Source organism: Cryptomeria japonica, chromosome 3 (assembly GCF_030272615.1).
Source record: "Cryptomeria japonica chromosome 3, Sugi_1.0, whole genome shotgun sequence".
NCBI classification, from domain to species: Eukaryota; Viridiplantae; Streptophyta; class Pinopsida; order Cupressales; family Cupressaceae; genus Cryptomeria; species Cryptomeria japonica.
In genome coordinates this window covers 638151233-638175083 of record NC_081407.1, presented here as the reverse complement: position 1 = coordinate 638175083, position 23851 = coordinate 638151233, and the positions used below count along the sequence as shown (strand labels likewise).

Below are 23851 nucleotides of genomic sequence, written 5' to 3'. Positions count from 1 at the left end.
TCACAACAGTCTCCCAAAATTTAGAAAAAAATGTCCGGGACCGTGGCGCCCGGAGTGCAACACGGTCCCTGCAACTTTTTTCGAAATTTGCAGGGATGAAAGGTATGATGATTTTAGAGCTAATCTGAAAAAATTGAGTGATTTTACGATCTATAGATAGGCCAAATTAAAGTTGCAAATTCAAAATTGAACCCTATCAAGATTGTCGAAAAATGCAAAATTTGAGTTTTGAAAAAGAGAGGGAAACTGAAATTTTGAATTTTATGATTTTAGAGGGAATGTCAAAAGCAATGCAAATTTTGAAATTTGAAAATTGACTCAATTTCACGCAAAATTCAATTTTGAAAGCGGAAATCAAAGTTGTTGTAATTAAGCACTTAATTTCAAAAGTCACAAAATGCAAGAATTTGAATAAAGCACTGAAATTTTTTAATGAATGATAACACACTTTTCAGATTTATGACAGTAAGAACGCAATTTTGACACAGAATTTCAATTTCAATGATTTTTGAATGATTAGAAGCCTTAGACCAAGCAATCGCAAGACCAACTTTGACTGTAATTTTGAAAGTGTTAAAACTGATAAAATCAGCCAAAATTCTGGATTTTAGCAGGAAAATACAGCAAGATCTCGCTCCCGAAATTTTGGAAAAAATGTCGGGGACGATGGCGCTCGGAGTACAACACGGTCCTCGCAACTTTTTTCCAAATTTTCAGGGATGAAAGATATTGTGATTTTATTGCGGAATCCAAAGTTACAGCTGATTTGGAGATGTTTTGATTGGTCAAATTGTCAGACAAAGGTTGAATTAAGAGGGTTTCAAAAATTAGGGTTTTGACATTTAACCACTTAATTTTCAAAATTAAAGCACAAACATGAATTGAAAATTTGTAATAGAAAGGCAGATCTGAAACAGGCATTAACATTTAGACATTTCGCAAGTTCAATTACCAAAAAGAAAATTTAGGGTTTTTATGCAATTACCTCTAAAATTTTGCAAAAGATCAAACATGAAAATGTAATCAATTTTTTCAGATCTAAGCATGAAAAATCAGAAAGGATGCTCACGTCGGGTTCACCAAAATGTAAAGCGGAAAATCGCGGTCGAACCCTAGTTGTTCTCCCCTCTTCCAACTCCGAGGAGAGAGAAGGGAGGTTCGCTAGGATTCGATGGTTTTCACTTAGGGGAGAGACTTTACATTCAAAAGAGGGGTTGAAACTCATAAGATCCAATCCCACACAATGTAAGGTTGGATGCTAAATGAATTTCAAGGGTTAGGAAAGCAAGGCTACCCTCTTTTGTAAAGAAATGTTGTTAGGGAAATTAAGCTAAGCATGCATAGAAAGCCATAAAGATTCGCTTATAAACTGAGTTCGGGTTATAGGATGAAGCTGCGGACCTGGAATTAGCAGTAAAATGTCGATACGGCGTTGTCCTACAAATTTGAGCAAAAGTTGTCGGGACGATGGCGCCCGGCGCCACGGTCCTCCGAAAAATCCGCGAAACAAAGGGGGATCTGTTCGTCTCTGCACAAGGATTCCAGATCTTCGATTTCAGCCGCGTACCTGCAACCTACACACAGAAAAGCGAAGACGATTGGGGGGTTAGGGATTAGGGGTTTGCCTTTAGGTCAAACCCCGGTTTTGGAATTAACCAAGAAATGAGCAAGAGCTGTAAATGTAAATGACTGTAAAACAAGTAATAATACCTTGTTCTAAGGATGTTGGTATCCTTATGTGCGAAGGTTTAGATGTTGTATGTTGTATGTTGTAGCATGTAGTATGTGATCTCCTCTTCAATGGTTGAATCCTTGACTTGAATGCAACACTTGGCCTTGAATGGAGACTTGAAATGATCAATTGCTTGAAGGAATGCTTGAATGCTTGAATGCTTGAATGCTTGAGTATAATTTCCACGCCTTTTCCATCTACCCCCAAATGAGAGAGGAAAATGTAGTTTATATACTTGTCATTTAGGGCTGATAGACTGATTTTCCCGACCTTAGGCCGACCAGGGAAAGTTAATTTCCAAATTGCAAACAAAAAGACCCGAGCCCCTTAGGAGACCGGGCCCAAAATAGGACCCAGGGACCAGGGCGCTGGGCGCCATGGTCCTGGGGACCAGGGCACTGGGCGCTCTGGTCCCACCTCCCGGGACAGCAGGGTGCAAGGAGGTTCAGGCCAGGGTGCTTGAAAAATGCAGTTTTCAGTGTCGTGAGCAAGTTTCAGGGTCTCCATTCAGGTTGCGTGTTGCGTCGCCATCGTGAAGACCGAAATGCAGTCGAAATTGCAAGTGTCGCAATTTTAGGACGCTACATTTCATAAATCACATACAACAGATGTTTTAATTGTTATTGCTGGTTCATGATTATGATCTTTTGATATTGAAACAAGCTAACTATTGTCCATCAGCATGAAGTGGATGCAGGTTAGACTTTTCCCCTCTCGCTTGTTGAGTGCAAGCATCATTCGGAAGAGGGAGGCAAATCGTGACAATGGGACAATTGTACTATAAACTTTGAGAACCCAAACACTTGCACAAATTCATAGGTTGACTATATGTTAATGCCTTGTAGACATGTAGATGTCTGCATGAGTGCCGTCGTGAGTTTGTATATGAAGTATTTGATTGCCTTTGTATGGTTGCATGAAGTATTTTGTCATTTGACCTTTATAATGAAGAATTATTTTTGTCTTTCATCCCTTACATAGAACACAATTATACATTTGGCTCTTGGCCCCTCTACTCACTTTGTCTTTTGACCTGCACATTGATCATAGTGATTTGTCTTTTAGCAGTTATATTTAACATAGTGTTTCATCCTTCGACCTTCATAATAAATCCATTTGTTTAAGACTTTTGAACTCTAGGTGATCTCAGCTGCCCAAGCTTGAAAAGGGTCAATTGATAGTAACTTATCACAATTATCTTATCACCTATGTTCCACAGTGTTTCGGGGACGGGGGGGCGGCAAGGGACGCATTTCCGGGACATCCCCTAGATGGCCATTTTTAGGGGATGGCAGGAAGGCGATATACAAATATATATATATTTGTGTGTGTGTGTGTGTGTGTGTGTGTGTGTGTGTGTGTGTGTGTGTGTGTGTGTGTGTGTGTGTGTGTGTGTGTGTGTGTGTGTGAATTTTTCAAAATATATTAATATATTATAGAGAGAGGGAAAGAGAGAGGTGTCAATAACTGATAACAACAATATCATTAGTAAATAAATCTTGAGGGTAGTAGTACGACAGCATAATAAATTTCAATAAAGCATTATTATAATAGTAGTCTCAAACATCAAATAACCATGGTGAATCAATATCCAAAAGTCTCAAACATGCATCCAAAAGTCTCAAACATCAAAATTCAATCGTCTATGAAACTAAGCCTCATTCGAGCTATCAATATGTAAAGACATAGAACCATCTAAGTCACTATCACCCTTTAGCAGAAGAGGATCATCCAATAGTAGCCTAGCTAGTCTTGGTTGTTGGGTTAGAGTTTTGTTTGGTTTTAACTCTTTATGTCATTTTAAGGTTCCTTTGTGGTTTAGAAGTCCTTGTGGACCCCCCACAGACCAATAGAAGCAAAGAAAAATAAGGAATATATACATATATATTTTTTTTTGTTTTTATAAGCCTGGAATAATTCCCAGCCACAAGCAACAGCTAGTTGTTTTGGGGACAAGGGGATGCCAAGTGTTGGTGTGTTTTTATGCACTTGATACACAGAATAAAATACCAAGTATTTTATCCTCTCTTGAACAAAATCCTCTTGAATGCTAAATTGTGTGATCATATGAGGTGACTCCAAAGTTTCTACTGGCAGGTCTTGACATGTAGATAGCTCAATGATTTGATGTGATATTGCTGGAATCACAAGGGGACTTACGTTTTGCTTGACCTACAACTAGAACTTGAACATCAGATGTATCAATCATGCAATGCTTTTTGTTGTGATGTATTCACACATCACCCCATTGCAAATGGGCACCCCCACTTATTTTCTGCTTTCCAGGGTAGTGTTAGAGTCCTTAGCTATTAGTCTTTGCATTAAAGAGGTATTGATGGTCAAGAGGTCAGGAGTCAAGAGGATAGCTCTTCTTTTGGGGATGAAATGAGGTCAAAAGGAACATAAAGAAAAGGAGGTCTGATGGAGGAACTATTCAAGATCAAGCCCAATCAAGCAATGCAAGGAAACATCAATTGGGTCAAGTACATAGGCAACTTCAAGTGCCCCTCTCCCACAGCGAATTTCACTCTTGTTGCCTCAAGTCGAAGGAGAAATCATATTCAAGGTGAGTTTTGAGGTCTTTAGGCATGAAGTAATAAAGTTAAACCCAAAGTGCATTTTCAAGCTACTTCAAGTGCTTAAGGTTGAGGGAGAAAAACTTCAAGTGCTCCTGAGAAGCAAAATTCACTTCAAATGCCCTTAGTTGAGAGCGAGGTTGTTCCATGAGCCTATTTCAACAAGCTTGAATGAATGGAATGGAGGAGGGTGGGTGAGAAAACACTAAATGTCAAGTTTCAATCTACTTCAGGTGCACCCCTCTTTGAGCGAATTTCAACTTCATGTGCACCCAAAGTGGAGCGAACTTCATGTGCATGGCATTTAGAGCAAACTTCATGTGCTCAAGACTCAAAGCGAAAATTCCTCCTGAGACTTCATGTTGAGCATGCCATAACGCATTAGAGTTGAGAGAGTGAGTGAAAGAAAGCGAAGGAGAGTTAGAGTCTTGATTTGGAATTCACTTCAGGTGCATGACCTTAGGAGCGAACTTCAGGTCCATGACCTCAAGAGCGAACTTCATGTGCATCACTTTTGGAGCGAATTTACCTTAGAAGCCTTGTTTGAGTGTGAAGTAGAGCGTTTGAGTTATCATGAGTGAAGATAGTGAGCATGATTTTGATTTGAAGATCACCTCAAGTGCTCCTTCTTTGGAGCGAAGTTTACTTCATGTGCTCTTTGATAGGAGCGAATTTTCCTTTTTAGGCCTTCATGAGGTAAGTTTGATATGTTTTCATGAATGAATGAATAAAAAACCTAAGACTTGAGTCAATGAAGCGATAAAAATGATTGAGAACGAGTTCAATTTTGACTTCAAATTCACTTCATGTGCACTCAAAGTGGAGCGAACTTCATGTGCATGCCTTCAAGAGTGAACTTCATGTGCTTGTATTTAGGAGCCAACTTCATGTGCTTGTCTTCAAGAGCGAACTTCATGTGCATGTCTTTAGGAGCGAACTTCATGTGCATATCATTTAGAGCGAACTTCATGTGCATGGCATTTAGAGCGAACTTCATGTGCATGAACCTTGGAGCGAATTTGCCTCATTTGCCCAAGATAAGATGCAGAACTGCCTATAGATCATTCCCTTGAGCTGATTTGACGTCTTCACTTGCTTAGAAAATAACATTTTTGAATTTGAAACGATGAATGGCAAGTTAGAGGGTTACTTCATGTGCACCCATCTTGGAGTGAAATTCATGTGCTCCACTCTCAGAGCGAAATTCCTATAGAGGCCTTCCCTAAGGTTAGTTTGTCATGTTTTCATCAATAAATGGTTATAAGACTCAATGTTACAACCCATAGAATGAAGGGAAACGAGTGAAAGCAAGTTCAATGACGAGTTTGAAGATCACTTCATGTGCATCAAGGTTGGAGCGAACTTCATGTGCATCAAGATTGGAGCGAACTTCATGTGCACCATTCCTAGAGCAAACTTCAAGTGCTCCACTTTAGGAGCGAAATTGCTTGTAGAGCCCTCTTCCAAGTTAATTTGATGCCTCCACCTTCATGAAGGATAGAGTATTCAAACCTGAAGTGATGAAGGGCAGAATTGGGGTAGGTTTGAAAGGACTTCAAGAGCTCCTCTTTAGTAGTGAAAAAGGCTTCAATTGCTCCTTCATGAGAGCGAATTTTCTCTAAATCCTCTTATCAAGCCTGTAAACCACATAAAAGCAGAAATTATATCAAATTAAGAGATTATAGAGGTTATATATCATATGTATTTGATGCTCATTTGTTTGTTTTGCAGGAGATGAAGAAAGAAATCAAGGAGATCATGGTGGAGGAGGATTGAAATGAGTTTCTCAAGGAAAAAATCTCAACATCAAGATCAAGATACAAGGAAGATATCTTCAAGGGAACTTCATAAACAAACACAAGAAGGTGATTACACAAAAAGCATTCACTTACACAAGGACATGATCCACAACACCAACAACAAGAAAGGAGTCACAAAGAAGGAATTCCAAAGCAAAGAAGTAGTTGTGACATCAAGAGTTCGTTCCAAGGCAACATCAATACTTCAAAACTAAGAGGAAGTCAAAATCTATACCTTGCACTTCCATGATTAAGGCATTCAAGAAGATAGTTTCAGAAGGGTTAATCACAGTTAGAAGATCATCATCATCACCGCTGAAGATGGATAATGATATTCATTCATAATGACGAATCAAGTCTACGAGAGAGGTGGCATCCTAGTCACTACCCACCAATCAGAGGAATTCCACACCAACATGTCTAGATACAATGTACCTGACTCATCCATGGTGGCACAAACTTCGAGGCACCCACCCTCATTATCTATTGGTCTAATATTTCAAAAGTGACATGTGTCAAAATGTTGTAATTATTTCATTGGCCAGAATAGAGTTTGTTGTAACAAACCCTAATTAGGGATTTCATTGTAAAATCTTGGTCATTGATCTCAATTGATCTGAGCCATTGAATTGTATTGAGGGCGTTATAAAAGGCTCAAACTCTCCATTTGTAAAGGTTAATAGTTAGTGAATAGAGTAGTGAATAATGAATAGAGCTAAGATGGTAGCTAGATTAGAATAGAAGTTAGATTAGGAGAAGGCAAAGATTGTTGCCAAACCTTGTTGTAAAGAGCAATTGATTTTATTGAAGTTATGGTGAAGTTGATTTGTTACTTCAACAACTTGCATGGTCTTTACTTCTCAATTTGCTTTCATGTTGATTAGATTGAATGGAAGAAATCGTCGAATGCATTTGCATGGAATCCGTTTGATCCATACCACTAGCCTCTTGCTGATTGTAAGAGTGCCTTGTGTAGTCAACTGGAATGATATGAGCTTAACTTCCAAATTGTTGTACGTCCATTGTTTATGCATTAATTTGAATGGTAATCAATGTTTGATGGTAACGATTTGACTATCTTTGAATTATCCCCTAGAAGATTGCACTAAGTTGGTGTCAAATTGTTCAATTTGGACCTCGCCCAGTAGGATTCCATCTAATCGTTCACCCATATTCTTGCATTCTAGGCTTTAAGACAAAGTTCCTCAACCCTTCATCTTTTGCCCTTTTTTCAACTCAAGCTAGTTTAGGATAAAAAACATCACAAGATTGCTACATCAGATGATCAAGTTCCAGTGATTCAAACATTCAACAATTCAACGTAAGTCCCTTTGTGATCCCAGCAAAATCACATCAAATCATTGAGCTTATCCACACGTCGTGACCCAACATACCAAAACCTTGGAGTTGCCTCAAATGATCCTTAAGCTAATCTTCAGCATTTGAGTAAATTTGTTCAAGAGAGGATAAGATACTTTTGGGTATTTTATTCTGTGTTTGCATGTGTATAAAAAACACTTCAACACTTTTCTCCTAACTTAAACTCAAATCAAAAAGGGATAAAAAGGAGGAAGGGTTTAGAGAGACTAATCTATTCCTAGAATGTAAGAGACTATGAATGACTTCGTGAACTTAGCCATGCAAAGAACAACTCCACAAAGCTAGCACGATCCTCTAAGGTAAGCAAATGATGTTCAAATTACCACCAACAACATAGACACCATCAATGTAATGCATATCAATGAGTGAGTAGCAATCAAAATTAAGCTTATGTATGTAAAGAGTTCAGTTGACCACGCAAAGTATTTAGCAATCAAAAAAATACTAGTATGAACATGTGAATTTTACTATTAATCATCCACAATAACTTCCATCCACGCAAATTGTTGAGCCAACGCATGAAATTCACCATATCTTCAATGAAAATATTATGCTTCTTGCAACAAAGTCTTGGCAACGACCTCCTTTTCTCCTACTCTACTCTACTCTAGCTATTTGCTATCTCCTTACTAACTATTGATATATGATTTCTATTAACCTTTACAAATGAGGAGAGCAAGCCTTTTATAGAGCTCCCTTTACAAATGAATGGCTAGGATCAAATCCAAATCAATGGCCAAGATTACAAGATTAAACCCTAATTAGGGTTACTTATAACTAACTTTGCATTATATTTAATGCTTGACCAATGATAAAGTTACATTTTAGGACACATATCCAACATTGAATTCTAACGAATAGGAATCGAGGTTAGGTAAGATAAACAATATTTGATGAAGTGACAAGTGTCACTTGCTCCACCTTTGAATGAGTTAGGTTCATTGAACTTGGACATATTGATCTTGATTGATGAATGAAGATGAGTTGTCACCACCTCAGCTACTTGCACGCCTTGTAACTCATCACAAGTGTGTGGTTGACTACTCTTGACCTTGATCATTATATTGATGATTGATCTACCATGCCTTGCTGAAGTGCTCCTTGATCTTCTCTCATGTGATGAAGTCTTCCTTCATGATTTTGATGTAGATTCCATGATATCTATGATGGATCCTCCCTTTGTTCATGATGTGCTTGGATAGCTCACCTTGATGTGGGGAAGTATCTCCATCGCATCATTGTGAAGTTTCTCCCTGCTGTTCGTGAAGATAGATGATGTTGTATCTTGCACATCCTATCCTTCATGCTTGTGAATCTCGATCTGCACTTGTCATTGTGAATGCCTTGATGTGCTTTAGCAATCCTTCACTTGCATTGTTCAATCTTCCTTGTGTTGCCTTCTGCATCAGACCTGAAAGACAGAGAAAACACCTAATTATGATTGTGAGTGGATTTCAAACACGTAAACTTATCTCTGTTTCCAGAAAAGTGAATGTTAACAAGTTCTGATTTCATTTTTAATAATCTGGAAATGTTTCCTTTTGAAATTTTGGAAATGATTGTTCCAATTCTGTAAAATGAGCATGAAATTCGGGATCTGGAAATGCCATTGATCCGCTGGCTCAAAACAGGGCATATATTTCCTTCTCCCTCTTATCCAACACCTGAGCTTGAGCCTGATTTTGGCCTCTACCTGATTCTGATCTGCCTTGCAAAGTCTGATTTCTGGTGGAGAATCACCTTACTCCTGCTACAATTCACCTTTAAATCTGGAACATAAATAACCTTATGCCTTGATTTGAATTGCATCCACCAGGTCTGCTAAAATTCGCTGTAATCAGCCCTAATGAGTACTAGGATCATTGATATTTCACTCCAAATGGTGGAAATGTCACCTAATTCATATCAAATCAGGCCTTCAAACTCGCCTCAATGGCTGATCAGAATTTTAATTATCATGGAAGGAAGCTGCTGCAGGTCTGAGATTCAATTCGCCCTAGATCAAGGATGAAAATTAGCCTCAAAACTGATGAAAATCCGCCTTGAATACCTGCTCCTAATGTTCGCTCTGCTCCTTAATAAGGCACAAAGGGTGCCCGGTTACTGTTCAGCCCAAATAAGCCCAAGAGCGCCAAGCATCCAACTAAAACAACTTGCCTCTTGACCCACAAGCAGCAGGAACATCCATCTTTGATAATTCCATCCCTTGGGGTGGCCTGCTTGATTAGAGGTAACCCGGGTTATTAAGGAAGACTGTTCCGCCCAATTAAGCCCAAGGGCGCAGAGCATCCAACTAAGACAACTCACCCCTTGGCCCACAAGCAGCAGGAACATCCATCTTTGATAATTCCATCAATTGTGGTGGCCTACTTAATTCAGTGGAACCCATCTACTACCTCTCCCTAACATATTTCCTTCCATTCCCATATGATTGCTTGTGGGAATAGAGAATAGATAACTTATTTATTAATTAAAGCATAATAAAGTTTATTAACATCTTGATATATGATAATATTTATCCACATTGTATACACTAAGCACACATATCAGTCATGTTCTCATGCATACCACAATTTTTACTATATCCAAATATGGCTGCATTCTAAGTTGCAGATCTATTCACTCAATACTGACTTGTCTTTGTCTTCCTTGATGCCCTCCTCCAATGTGATCCTCTACAATTTATATCTTTATGTCTCTATGAAGAGAGACAATCTTTGAAAGGTGCTGACCCTTAAGAATGGTCATAACCTTTCTTAATGATGTCTCTTCATAACCAAAACCAACCACTGCCTTGTTTATTTATTAAACGCTGCTTCAGGTGCCTTTATTGCTATTATTTATTAATTGCTGTTTAGCATAATATGAATAATGTTTCTTTTGCCTAGATACTAATCATTGCTCTTTCTAAAATAATAGAATCGTGGCTTACAATATATTGCTGCTCTTTAATTGCTGTCCCTTAAGTGATCATTACTGTTCATTATTATCCTTATTTAATCGCTGCCTTCTCTGTCTTATAATCATTGACATAGTATATTGCTTCCTACAGGAAATTGTTAAGTCTTATGAATAAGACGATTTTCTTGAGCATTGATATCTTTTTCATGGCGGGGGCATGACAGTTTTGTAGTATCTGGAGGGCATGGGAATTAGTGAGTCGACTAATTTCTGGATATGAAGCTTTTTGTAGGATCTAGGGGAATTTTACTAGCATTAAGGCCCTCTTTGGTGGAACACGACATGGAAAAACAAACCTCTTGCATGGTTTGAGAGGTGCTCCACTAAAGGGTGGGCTGCAAAAGGTATAAAGGATTATAAAGAGATTGTGCTCAATGATCAAGTGATAAAATAGGAAGAACTAAAAGAAAAATATTCAATTCCTAAATCTCATAAAACAACCTTCTTAGTTTTGTGTAAAGACATGTACAGTGTAAATTTTCTAGTCAATATGAACTTCAATACTGAAATGCTGGACAACTTATGATGGTATGATGGTACTTCATTTTTAAAATAACTCCCAAGAAGATTTACCTTATGCTATCTGGCACCTAGGAAGTCTTAAAGTCCTTGAAAAATAATTGGAAACTTAATCCTTCTGTTAGGGCTTGGAAATCTGTCTTCTATCATGTTTGCTCCAACTGACTGGAACCTAAGAAATCTCGCTTTAGATAGCTTCTAATTTTAAGAAAACTTTTTGTGAGATCTGTCCTCAACGATGTAAGGTTAGTGCCATATGTTTGTCCATTTGCACTGTTGTTAAATCTTTTGAGCACCTGTTTTTTGACTGTCAATATGCTAAAAGTTTCTAGTCCATATTTTCTAGTGATATCTTGGGATGGGATAATAAATGTGGTATTACTTCGCAAAAACTTCTGTTTGGTTTTGTTACAAAATTTGATAAAGAATTAAATATATCTTGGCTTATTCTATCATCCAAAATCTTTCAGCACACATGGAGAGTTAGGATGACAAGATATTTCAAGAGAAAAGGAGGTGCTTTATAGAAATTTGTTGTGTTTTCACTACTCTCCATTATTTTGCAGGTTACAGCGGTATTAAAGATTCCAAAAGACAGATTTTACAGGCTGCTAGGCAATGGGGTCACGATGATCTGCAAATCTGAAATAAAACAAGTAGAGTGGTGGCTAGATCTTGAAATAAATGGTGGTAAAAACTCATGACAGCTCAGGAACCATTTTTCAAAACACGGGGTGATATGGAAATTAAGCATGGTCTCTGATTCAAAAAGAAAAGTTGGGACATGTTGCTGCTACAGACAATAATGAAAAAGAAATGGCAATATTGACAATAACAATGATATCAAATGGTATTGAAGCAATCCTTTATTTGAGGTGGCATATAGTTAGTAATGGTTATATTAAAACTGATGCTATAAATTTTAATAAATGTAAAAAGTTAGTGATTGTGATCAATATAGTTTGTTTCCCAAGCTTTTTTCTTTTTTGCCTAGCTGATATCGATTTACTTGTAGTTGGTTTCTTTTTGTTTCATTAGATGTGCAATCTGTGCTGCCTAATAGCCCCAACTATATTGTATCCTTTTAGTCTAAGTTACCGGGTTCGGCAGCACAAGGCCGGTGCAATCCAGATCTGAGTCCGAGTCTGGTCCGGCCCTGGAATCATCCCAGATTTAGCAGTCCTCAAAACGCAAAAAAATAGGTCTTCTTCCTCCATCCGTTCGTTTTCTTCCTCCATTCGTTCATCTTCTGCCTGCATCCGTTTGTCTTCTGCCTCCATTGACTCAAATGCCTTGGCCTCCACCTGATTACTAGTAGGGATTCACTTATATTTGTTTTAAGTTGCCTGTCGATTATTAATACTTTATAATTAATCAAAGCTACTAAAATTATTTTATTTTTTTTGTTTAGAAGGCAATTTTTGGTTTGTGTTTAATTTTATAAGTTATTAAATGTTCAAATATAATAATACTTAAATATCATTTATTACTCATTTTAAATTTATTATTTATAATTTTAAAATATATATATATATATATATATATATATATATGTATGGGTGTAGCCGTACCCATACCAAAGGAAAAAAAATTGTCGTACCCGTACCCAAATCAGTAACTTAGATTTTAGTAAACTATTTCCAATATTAAAAGAAGAAAAATAAACTGAAATCCCATAAGCATGAGGGATGAATAAAAAAAATCATTCAAGCATAACCATTCTTTTTCACCCCTATCATCCCTTACCTAAATAATCTATTGATTCTATTCTATCGATGCTTTTTCCAACAATATAGGAGTGACAAATAAGAAAAGGCAAGGGAGAAAAGGACAGTGAAAAATAGAGAGAAAGAGAGAGCTAGAGCGAGCAATAGCAGGTAAAATGGAAAAGAACCCTAACTGACTCAAATAGCATTAATAAAAGCAGTACTCCATGTATACAAGACAAAGGTCTAATCATATAATACATAAACTTCTTTACACTGAGGAATACTAGCTTTTATGCAGAAGAAAGAAAGAGAGAATGAAGAAATATGCTCCAGCAAATCAGATATAGAACATATATTTCAGCAGAAAAATTACACGGCTCATGCAAACTTCTTTTATACAAGATGTACCTTGCAAACAAAGGTAATTGTTTTTCAATGTACCCTTTGTTTCGTTTCCTTAGGTGCACAGGACACCAAGATGGCGAGAAGCCCAAATAAAATGGTCCCGGTAATGCCAATCCCCATTCCCAATTGCAACAGTAGCCACAGCTGCATTAGTGAAACAAATCACAAACTAGTCAAGAATCTTTACCAAATGGTATAACACCAAATTTTAGTCTTAAATCAAAATGTATTTGCAAATCAATTGCTCAAAAATTTCTAATCTAATTCCATTATCTGTCAACATTCATGGGATCACGTACATCTCCATCCTAAGTATTCCATAAAGTGTAATCTGACCATTAAAATCATTGATGCCGATCCACTTAAATAAGAAATAGGTATGTGTTTGCAGGCATCAACAACCATCGACTGCTAGATTGATAAAATGAAGCACATGGTGAAGCTCCCTAAAGAATATCAAAAATAAGCACAAAAGAGAATAGGTATAGTATTTCAATATTTCAATTACAGATCATATACGAAAAGAACATATATAGGCATCAAAAAAATTGTGCAGTACAATTAAGTAGAGGTCATGACTTGTTCCATGTGAATAAACAATTATGATGCTTGTAAGTAATGCATGCAATTCAAAGATACAAATCTTGGCTGAAGTTTTGGTGTGAGAATCGTATTATGTAGAAATTATTTGCCTAAGGATCCAGCAAATTCATACCTGGGCACAATCCAACATTGGTATTCAATTTTACATTGTGCAAGTGTACATGAATCAAGAAGATCTTGATACCATTGGCTTCAAGTACTGTGTCCTAAGACAGCTCTATCTATGAGATATCTTTTTATTAAACTGTGCTTGAAATTTTTTGTATGGAATGAAACCATTTCACAATTCAATAAATAAGGTACAGTTTTCTAACAGCAAGACCTAATGGACCATGTCAGAACTCAAATGGTATATATTTTATTCCTCCAAGTTAATTGATAACATTTCTTCCAGTCTGCAGTTTTAACATCTAAGTTCTTGTCTGTTGGGCTATGGTATAGTGGTAAGATGGAGCACTTTTACCCAACAATGATCCAGGTTCAAAACTTGGCAGGCATGAACCCACCTTATATTGATCACACTCATAATGCAACTCTCAGAGGAGTTGACTGTCATTGAATCTAAAATCCGGTGGCGACTTGATGAGGTGGCTGAAATATTGTTATGTATGGTACAATGGCTGCGCTCTCTCTGATAGTAATAGCTAGGGAAAAGGATGGCTAGTCCTTTTCTTCTTCTAAGACTTTGACAGTTGGGCATCATTACACCCTAAGTCACCGTATTCGGCGAATTTCTGCCATCAAGTTCAAAATTCGCCGAACTCAGAAACCCTATATGAAATTTGTCAAATGTTCGTACGACAAAAGTGTTGAATGACGCGTTTTGGTAAAGCATATTTTAAACTCGCGTTTTTAGGTTTTCGTCTCTTTTTTTTAATAAATAGGCGTCGATCTTTGTTTTAAAATTGCACGAAGGTCTATTTGCAGTGGATTTGTTTCAAAATCTGCACGAAACAGAAGCTCTGCACGAAGCCGCAGCCGCCGCCGAAAAGCCGAAGCCGCTACCAAAAAGCCGAAGCCGCCGCCGGAAGCCAAAGTCGCCGCCCAAACCGTCACTCTGCCTACGTCCACCACGCTCCGCCCGCATCCTCCCGACTTACCCAGGTATTCCTAACGCCTAATGTTCATTATTATTAATGACTTCTGCATTAATTTTTTTTATTTATTTATTTATATTTTCGTATTAGATTAAAAAAATTTGGTTTCTGGATAACTGTTTATTTTATTTTCATATTGTATTATTCAGTTTTTAGTTTTTTATTATAGTGTAGTAATATTTAATGTTTAATGTTTAATATTTAGTAATTTAATGTTTAGTAATTTAATGTTTAGTTTTTAATATTTAATGTTTAATATTTAGTAATTTCTTTTTTTTTTTTATCAGTAATTGGCCGAAGCCTGGATAGCTTTTGATTGGAGCTATGAACTAGTGGGGACACAGTAGGGGGCCCCATCCCCATTACATATCTTTGAATTATTATTATTATTATGTTTGATTAGATTGACCCCAAGACCTTCCTCATCCTATGGAAGGCCAAGAGTCACAACTTAGAATTCCATTTCAGATGTCCCTATTGGGAATTGAACTTGGGTCTCCACAGTGAGAACCTAGTGTTTTAACCAGTTAAGCTCAACCCCTTGGACAATATTTAGTAATTTCTTATTATAATGTTTAATATTATATTAATATTGTTTATTTTTCAGTTTTTTATTTTAGTATAGTAATTTTATTTTGTTTTTAAAGTTTACTTATCAAAAATAAAATATAATATTGTTTATTTTTCAGTTTTTTATTTTAGTATAGTAATTTTCTTTTGATTTTAAAGTTTACTTATCAAAAAAAAAAAATTAGTATTATTTTATTTATTTTTTTGTTAAAACATGAATATATTAAAATAAATGTTTTATTAATATTTAGTTAATGACTTAAATATTAAATTTTTTTTTTTATTGACTCATGCAGATCATAATTAAATGGCTCCAAAAAAATCAAATTCCAAAGTATGGAAACATGTGACCCGGAATGGTGTTCATCTCACTTGTAACAGGTGTAAGAAAAATTTTACTAGAAGTAAAACAAGGGCAAGAGACCACTTGCTTGGTCTTACTGCAGGTTCAGGTGGAGGTGTTGAAGCATGTCCAAACATGCCTAACAAACTAAGAGTTGTTTTAGAGAGAGAATAATCCTCTTCAATTGTGGGAATGATGAAGGTGGCACAAAAAAAACAAAGAATTGAAGAGGATGTGTCCAAGTTCACCTCTATTACGTCTTCTTCCAATTTTCCCAAGGCCACAGGTGCATCAAAAGAAAGTGGAACATTGAACAGCTTTTGGAAACCAGTAGAAAAACAGCAGGTGGATGATGCATTCGCTGATTTGTTCTATACAAGTGCCATCCCATTCAATGTGGCAAGAAACCCTCTTTATCGTGATGCAATCCAGAAAGCTGCAGAGTTTGGCAAAGGGTACACATCTCCAAGTTCAGAGGCTTTGAGGACAACTCTTTTAGAGAGGTCAAAAGATAGAGTGACAACAAAATTAGCTGAGGTCAAAGCCTCTTGGAAGGTAACAGGTTGCACTATCTTGAGCGATGGATGGTCAGATATATGTCAAAGGCCATTGATTAATGTTTTAGTAGCTTCCCCTGAAGGTGTTGTGTTTTTGAAAGTGATTGACACCATGAACCATAAGAAAACTTCAGAGTATTATTTTCAGATATTAGAGGAAGCCATTCTTGAAGTAGGGGCAGAAAATGTGGTTCAGGTGGTCACTGATAGTGCAGCAAATTGTGTGGGAGTTGGGAGGCTGATTGTAGACAAATATCCACAAATATATTAGAGCCCATGTGCAGCCCATTGTCTAGATTTGTTGCTTCATGACTTGGCCAAATTCCCATGGATACATGAAGCAATTCATCGAGGAAGAGCAATTGCAAATTTTATTAGAAATCATCATCTCACATTGAGCTTGTATAGGCAACAAGCAACTAGGGAGTTGTTGAGGCCTTGTGACACACGGTTTGCTTCATTTTATATCACTTTGAAAAGAGTGGTTGAAGAGAAAGCAGCTTTGAGATCAGTGATTTGTTCCAATGAGTGGAAAAGTTCAGCACTTTCTAAAAGTGCTAAGGGAATGAACATAGAGCAAATCATTTTAAACAGTAGCTTTTGGGAAAGTGGAGCAAAGGTTTTGAATATATGTGGGCCAATTGTTGATGTTCTTCACATGGTGGATGGTGACACTCCTTGCCTTGGCATGCTTTATGAAAGCATGGACCGTTGTAAGGAATCTATTCAGAGAGCACTCAATAATGTAGAAGCAGAGTACATGGAAATATGGGAGATAGTTGATGCCAGATGGAAAATGATGCACACACCTTTACATGCAGCAGCTTGCTATTTGGAGCCTAAGTTATTTCGTATTGATAGACGAGCTGATTCTGAAATTATGTCAGGGCTTTATGAAGCCATTAGCAGGTTTGAACAAAATCGAACAACTTCAACTCTAATTAGAGACCAATGCTGGAAATACAAGAGAGGAGAAGGGTTGTTTGGAATAGAAGCTGCCCAAGAAGATATGTTGCGAGCTGAGGTTTCTGCGTACAGATGGTGGATGAGCTATGGAGCACATACTCCTGAACTACAACGCTTTGCCATTCGAATTTTGAGTCAGGGAGCAAGTTCATCAGCTTGTGAGAGGAATTGGAGTTGCTTTGACCACATCCATTCCAAAAAGAGGAATAAGTTGCTGTCCGGAAAGCTGGGAGATCTTGTCTACATTCGCAGCAAACTGAAATTGTTCATGAACAGATCAGCAAATGATTCCACATCTTCTTCACAACAACAAATTTCAGAAGACATAGCAGCTGGAGTTGAAGATGAGCCTGACTTTTTGGATGAAGAATTGGACAGTGATACTGATGATGATGCTACAGCAGCTCAACCATGTGCTCTTGATGACTTGGAACTTTTTTGAAGTTCTATAATCTTGTCTTTTGATTGTACCTTTTTGACTAAAAGACTTCTTCACACTCTTGATGACTTGTAGCCTTTCTGAAGTTCTAAAGTCTCGACTTTTGATTGTATCTTTTTGACAAAAAACATATCAGCAATCGTGATTATCGTAATTTCAAATGTTTCTTATGGTATCTGAATTCTGCATCTTAACTCATTGTATCTGAATGTTGCATCTTAAACTATTGGATAAGTTATTGGAAATATTACTTATATTTTTATTTTATTTTTAAATTATATAAGGCGAATTTAATGCCGAATTTTTTTTCGAATTTTTTGCCCTTGCCGAACTTCATCCGAATTTCATGGTTACCGAATTCGAACGTGGTGACTTAGATTACACCTCTCCAACCATGTTTTATGCAGGAGTTATCCCTTTGAATTGGGTGCTCCTAATCACTTTTACCCTATATACATACTTCACTCTCAGAGGAGTTGACTTTCATTGAATCTAAACTCCGGTGGCAACATGATGAGGTGGCTGAAATATTGTTATGTATGGTACGATGGCTGCCCTCTCTCTGATAGTAATAGCTAGGGTCCTTTTCTTCTTCTAAGACTTTGACAGTTGAGCATCATTACACCTCTCCAACCATGTTTTATGCAGGAGTTACCCCTTTGAATTGGGTGCTCCTAATCACTTTTACCCTATATACATACTTCACTTCTCTTGACCGACTTTGAACGTTTGCCAACACTAATAAAATTTCAATCAGTCCTGCATAAAACCCGCCCTGAAACAAACCCAAAACTTTAAAGGCAGTTCCAGCCAGCACGTACGAAACTAAATTAAGCAACTGCGAACCAATCACACTATATTTGATCTTTATTGGGTGACCATGAATATAGGTTAAAGATTAACATTAAATACTAACAGAGGTAGATCCGATATAGCGTTTCAAGGTAGACTTGTCAATCAGAGTATTTTTATAGACTACTCTTGGCCAATTGACTATTTTTCATTAAAATTTTAAAAATTAGATCCGCCAATTGACTATTTCTCATCAAAATTTCAAAAAATAGATTATCCAATTATGACAACTGCCAATATATACGCTTATTAAACCCAAAGATTTGACTCAAATTTAGCATATAAATGAGTTTGTTAAAACTGGAACTATTGAGCTACCATTCTGCTAAAAAACACCAACAACTCAAAATTTGTTTAGCATCCTCCGTCCCTTAAAATTTTCTCTCTCAACTGTTCATGTGACTTCAAAGCTTCATTTAACAAATCTTCCAAAAAAAATTGTAACTGTGCAGTAAATAGCAACTGAGGAAACTCAAATAGGTTTAAAGTTTGGTGTGTAGAAACTAAATTTTACTGAAGCAGGGAACGCACATGCCCTCATACAAAAGAGATCAAAAGCAAAATATTGACATGGGTATTTATAATTTACCTGCAGTAAGCAGTACACTCGATCTCCCTCGTGAAAGGAGGCATCCCTGCCCTGATTGTTCAATTGACTCAATATAGCACTCGCCTCCTACGATTTCTTTGATTCCATGACAGTTGGAGAGATATTTTAATTTTTAAAACAGAAGAGCCTTTTGGAACGAGCTCCAGTGGTGACAGTCGACCATAAAAGATTGTGTCGCCTTTTCGAAGCTTGTCACGCACCTACTTTGAGGGAACCTAAAGCATTTCTGTAAGATCTCGTCGCGTGCAACCGGTTGCCTTTTACATTTCCCTCCGAAAGTGTTTCTATCGATTATTATTTTTTCTTTTTTTATTTATATGTACACAATATATGTCCATTCTTTCATTCCTCGCACAATAAGGACTAGGGAGAAAGAAGTACTATTATATTAATGAGTTCAATCCTACGTTTGACCTTCATCAAAAAGTGTACATTGGTACTAATATTTCTTGAAAAGCTAAAATTCTTATTGCTCAATTTAGAACTAACTCTCATCAACTTCGTTCTGAAACTGGGTGCTGGAAAAGGCCAAAAGAAATGTGGGAAGAAAGAGTGTGTATTTTTTGTATCTCTGGAGAGGTGGAAACTGAAAAACATTTCATTTTGGAATGTGATGCATATAGGGACAGCGGGGACAATTATGCGAATATCTTGACAGCTGGCTCTTGGTATAATTTATTTTATGGGGGTTAGTGGAGAAGTTGGGGGCGCTCATCATCACCTTACATAGGAAGAGATTGGAATTGCGGAAGCCGATTTGATATGGCGGTTTGTCCCATAGGCTTTTGTTAGTCTCGTAGACGTTAAAATTTATTCTTCTTCTTCTTCTAACGTGCGAGGGAGTTATGGAAGTTGAGTACCTAGCGAACTATTCAGGCTGACACATTACAAACAAATATCTTAAAAGAGAAAGCGAACATCATGTAAGAAATGAATCTGATACAAGGAAGTTGCAAAGGTGAGCAATGAGGAAAATGATAGGGCTAATCAAGAGTAGTTAAAGAGCTATTGGATAACTAATAGTAATTATAATTACAATCGAAGGAAAGGAGGGAAAGAAGCAATAGAAAAGTTATGGAAGGATTGTGAAGGGAAGAAAAATAATAAGAAAAGTTATTGTCGAATAGATAAATATCTTAATTATATAAATTAAGAAAGATAAGGGAAGATGAAAGAGATGAAAATGTATAAGAAGAAATGAAAAATAAATGATAAAGCACAATTCTAAGAAATGGTTATTGAAAGAATAGTGATTTTTTTTAATATGATGACTTGATGTCAATGCAACAAGAATAGCAAAGGAAAGAATGGGAAAAAAAGTGAAAATTGTTAGATGAGAAAGCAAATAAGCAATGGCTGAAAAATTGAAAAGCATGTTTAAAAGTAGGATGATATGAGAGAAATACGAGGATGGATCCACTAAGAGCAACTAATTATAATACATTAGAATTGTAGAGATGGTCTTTAGAATAGAAGTTCCAATCTAAAACACACAACTAAAAACAAAGACATAATAGCATTATGAAGACTCGCAAAAATAATTGGTGTAAAACTTTTGATTTTGTAGGATATACAAAGACATTAGCTTGGAAGAAGTGGTCAAAAAATGGAGAGGACATAGTGGAGTGATGATATTCATAAAGGAGAAACAAGGTTGATTTATACAAGTGAAAAAAACACTTAGACAAGCTATGTGTATGACTTCATATCACAAAAAATGAAAGGATGATCAACATAGCAATGTGTGTAGTTAACCTTGCAATAGTTTAGATGTATGCAAAGAACATATATGTTAGAAAATATTGTCTCGACCTTGTAATATTTAAAAGGTATCATTAATGAAATGTTATCATTGATACTTGATGATGAGGGTTTGGGGGCTTGCCACTAACTATTGGGGGTTTAGGGGCAACTCTCCTGAAAAAAAAATTAGGTATAATTTATCATTATAAATCTTGACTAAGATTCATTATGGCATAGATCTAACAGTAGATATTTTGTGTGCATTGTTTTCCCTAGAAGACAACCCTATATAATGAGGGCATTGTATTACAACTAATTGTTGTGATGTATTTGAAGAGTCTTGTATTTGTTGAGTTGGCTCTAGATCCCATTAGTGATACTCTTGTGAGAAGTTTTCTTTGCAAGTGTATTGTAATTTGTTGTTGATTTCTGAATAATATATTGGGCATCTTTTGGAGTGTGATGTTTTTCTCCTAAAAGGATTTTCTGATGTAAATCACTATGTTGTGGTATGCATGTTATTTATGTTTTTTTTGTTAAGTTTTTATAATTGTTGTAAACATCTGTAAAATTTTTGCATTACTCTCCTCTCAAGATTAGTGTAGGAAGTTGCTATGCTACCTTAACTTCCTTACAAGTGGTATCAAAGCCTGCTCACCTTTGGTTTCAATTATGGATTGTTGGGTTTTTTGAACTAATCCATTTTCAAGTGGGAGTTTGTGCAAAAGATACTTTTTAATTTTGTCGTAAGAATTTTCAAATGGCAAGTTTGTTAGGGAGAATAGAGGTGGAGAGATTTTCTAGAAGTAATTTTGAGATATGGAAGTTGAAGATGGAGGATCGACTAATCGATCAAGATATGTGGGATGTTGTTGATGAGAAGGTCTCAAGACCTATAGATCCTATTGCGGCTACTTAGTATGATGTTATGGACCGTAAAGCCAAGGGTCTAATTAGATTGTTCTCGGTAGACTCTATTCTAATCAATGTATATGAAGAGACCTCTATGACAAAGCTATGGAAGAAGCTTGATGAGATTTATCAAGCCAAATCTTCATTAAATCAGATTTTCTTGAGGAACAAATTGTATTCCTTGAGAATGGAAGAGGCTCCAGTCAAATTACATACCATCTAGAAGCATTCTATATGGTGGTAGCTCAATTGGCATCTATTGGTGTCAAGACAAAGGAAGAGAAATGTCATATCTTACTTTGTTCTTTGCTTGATTCGTGAGATTCTCTTGTTATGGCTATCGATAGTACTTTTGTGGTTTTTTAAGTTCGAAGATGAGATAGGTGTCTTGCTTGGTGAAGAGATGCAGATAAAGGTATCCATTAATTCGAAGGAAGTCTTAATTATTCATGGAAGAGCTTAAGAAAAAAGGCAAGAAGAATGAGAAGCATGATAAATCCAAGTCCAAAGGGAGATCCAAATCTCCAAGAAAGTCCAAAGTCATTTGTTGGAATTTTGGTAAATTAAACTACTTCTACAAGGATTGAAAAGAAGAAAAGAAGAAGTTTGAGTATGATTCTGAATCTGAGAAGGAATATAGTGATGCATTCATTATAGCTTTAGCTACTCATGCAAGTAATGTTGCATGATTGATTGACTCAAGTACATCTTTTGATATGACTTCCAATAAAGACTAGTTTTCTTAATATGAAGAATTTCATAGAGATAAGGTGTACTTGGGTGATGATTCTCATTTAGATATTGTTGATCGTGGCAAAGTTAGAATCAAGTTTTGTGATGCTAGTGTAAAACGGATTAGTGGTGTGTTGCATATCTTTGGACTAGCATTAAATTTGTTATTGGAAGCAAATTTATAGATGTGAGTGTGCAAGTAGTATTTTTTTATGCGAGATGTAAAATGGTGAAGTGTGCTATGGTGATTGCTAGAGGTGCGAGATTTGGCATACTGTATAAGTTGGACGCATACACTATTGAGTGTAATAGCACTTTTATGAAAATAAAATATATATGGATACTTCATTGGAAGATGTGAGGGTTTCACCTTCAATAGATGGACATGGCTTTTGGGTACCTAAGAATTTTATTTCTTCTACAGAAAAGTTACCTGCAAAGAAGACTATATTATGGCACCAAAGGCTCGGCCACAATAAAGAAAAGGATTTAAGAACCTTGAAAAATAGGAACGTTATCAAAGGTTTGAATGATAGTAATCTTGATTCTGATTTATGTGAGCATTACATTTAAGAAAAACAAAACCACTTCTTGGCCTCCTCCAATGGTTCAATAACTAAGCCCTTAAAGATATGACTAAGAAATTACACATATTTACTAAGCCACTATCAGACTCGTTATGAAGGTTAATTTAACTTATCAACCCAGGGACATGAACTTGAAATGGGTCAGCATAGTATGTGCACTAAGACTCTATTATGGCCATCATAACTTAAGCAGAGAACAATGTTGGAATTGAAATACTACAAATAATTAATAAAGGGAACTAAACTTAAGTAGATAACTAATCTGAACATGTTGTATGGGATTAGCAATACCCTGGCTAATGCCCTGGTCTGGTTGGTTTTTGTTGGCTTTTGGGGGCTTTAACCGGTTTTCTTTGGTTTTTTGCTGGCTTTTTGTTGGTTTGTTCCTTTTGGTTTCTTAACGCTATATCTTTTAAGTTCCTTTTGTAAAGGGTTTCGGGGTCCCTTCAAAACATGTTTTTACATTAATCAAAAACTAATCTGAACATGTGAATCTTAAACTAACATAGGGTACAGGAATGAAATTCCAGACAAACAGGTAGGAAGCTACTCTGCTCACTTTGGCTGTAGGAACAGTCACAGAGCAAAGTCATGTGGTTGCAAGAACAATCCACTATTGGAATGGTACTAACTACAGAATGAGAAAGAACTACTAAACTAATTGAACATAGTTCTCACCAAGTGGTCCCCCTTGAGTGAGACTTCTAATATTAACACATGTGTCAAACAAAAATACACAAAATATGACAGCATGTTCTT

The 23851-nt window shown here is 36.5% G+C and overlaps 1 protein-coding gene across 4 annotated transcripts in view; it reads right to left on the bottom strand.

The window, feature by feature from the left end:
- LOC131050157 (uncharacterized) overlaps nucleotides 1–19466 on the bottom strand; it is a 197481-nt gene extending 178015 nt beyond the window's left edge. The window contains exons 1-2 of one of the 4 annotated variants that reach the window (XM_057984331.2): nucleotides 19098–19466; nucleotides 13085–13225 (exon numbers count right to left, since the gene is read on the bottom strand). In XM_057984331.2, the coding sequence (XP_057840314.2) occupies nucleotides 13085–13225; nucleotides 19098–19141 (185 nt within the window). In that variant the 5' untranslated portion in view covers nucleotides 19142–19466. The remainder of the gene's footprint in view (nucleotides 1–13084; nucleotides 13226–19097) is intronic. The other 3 variants (XM_057984335.2, XM_057984334.2, XM_057984333.2) reach the window with 3 other exon arrangements.
- Between the last annotated feature and the right edge of the window lie 4385 nt (nucleotides 19467–23851).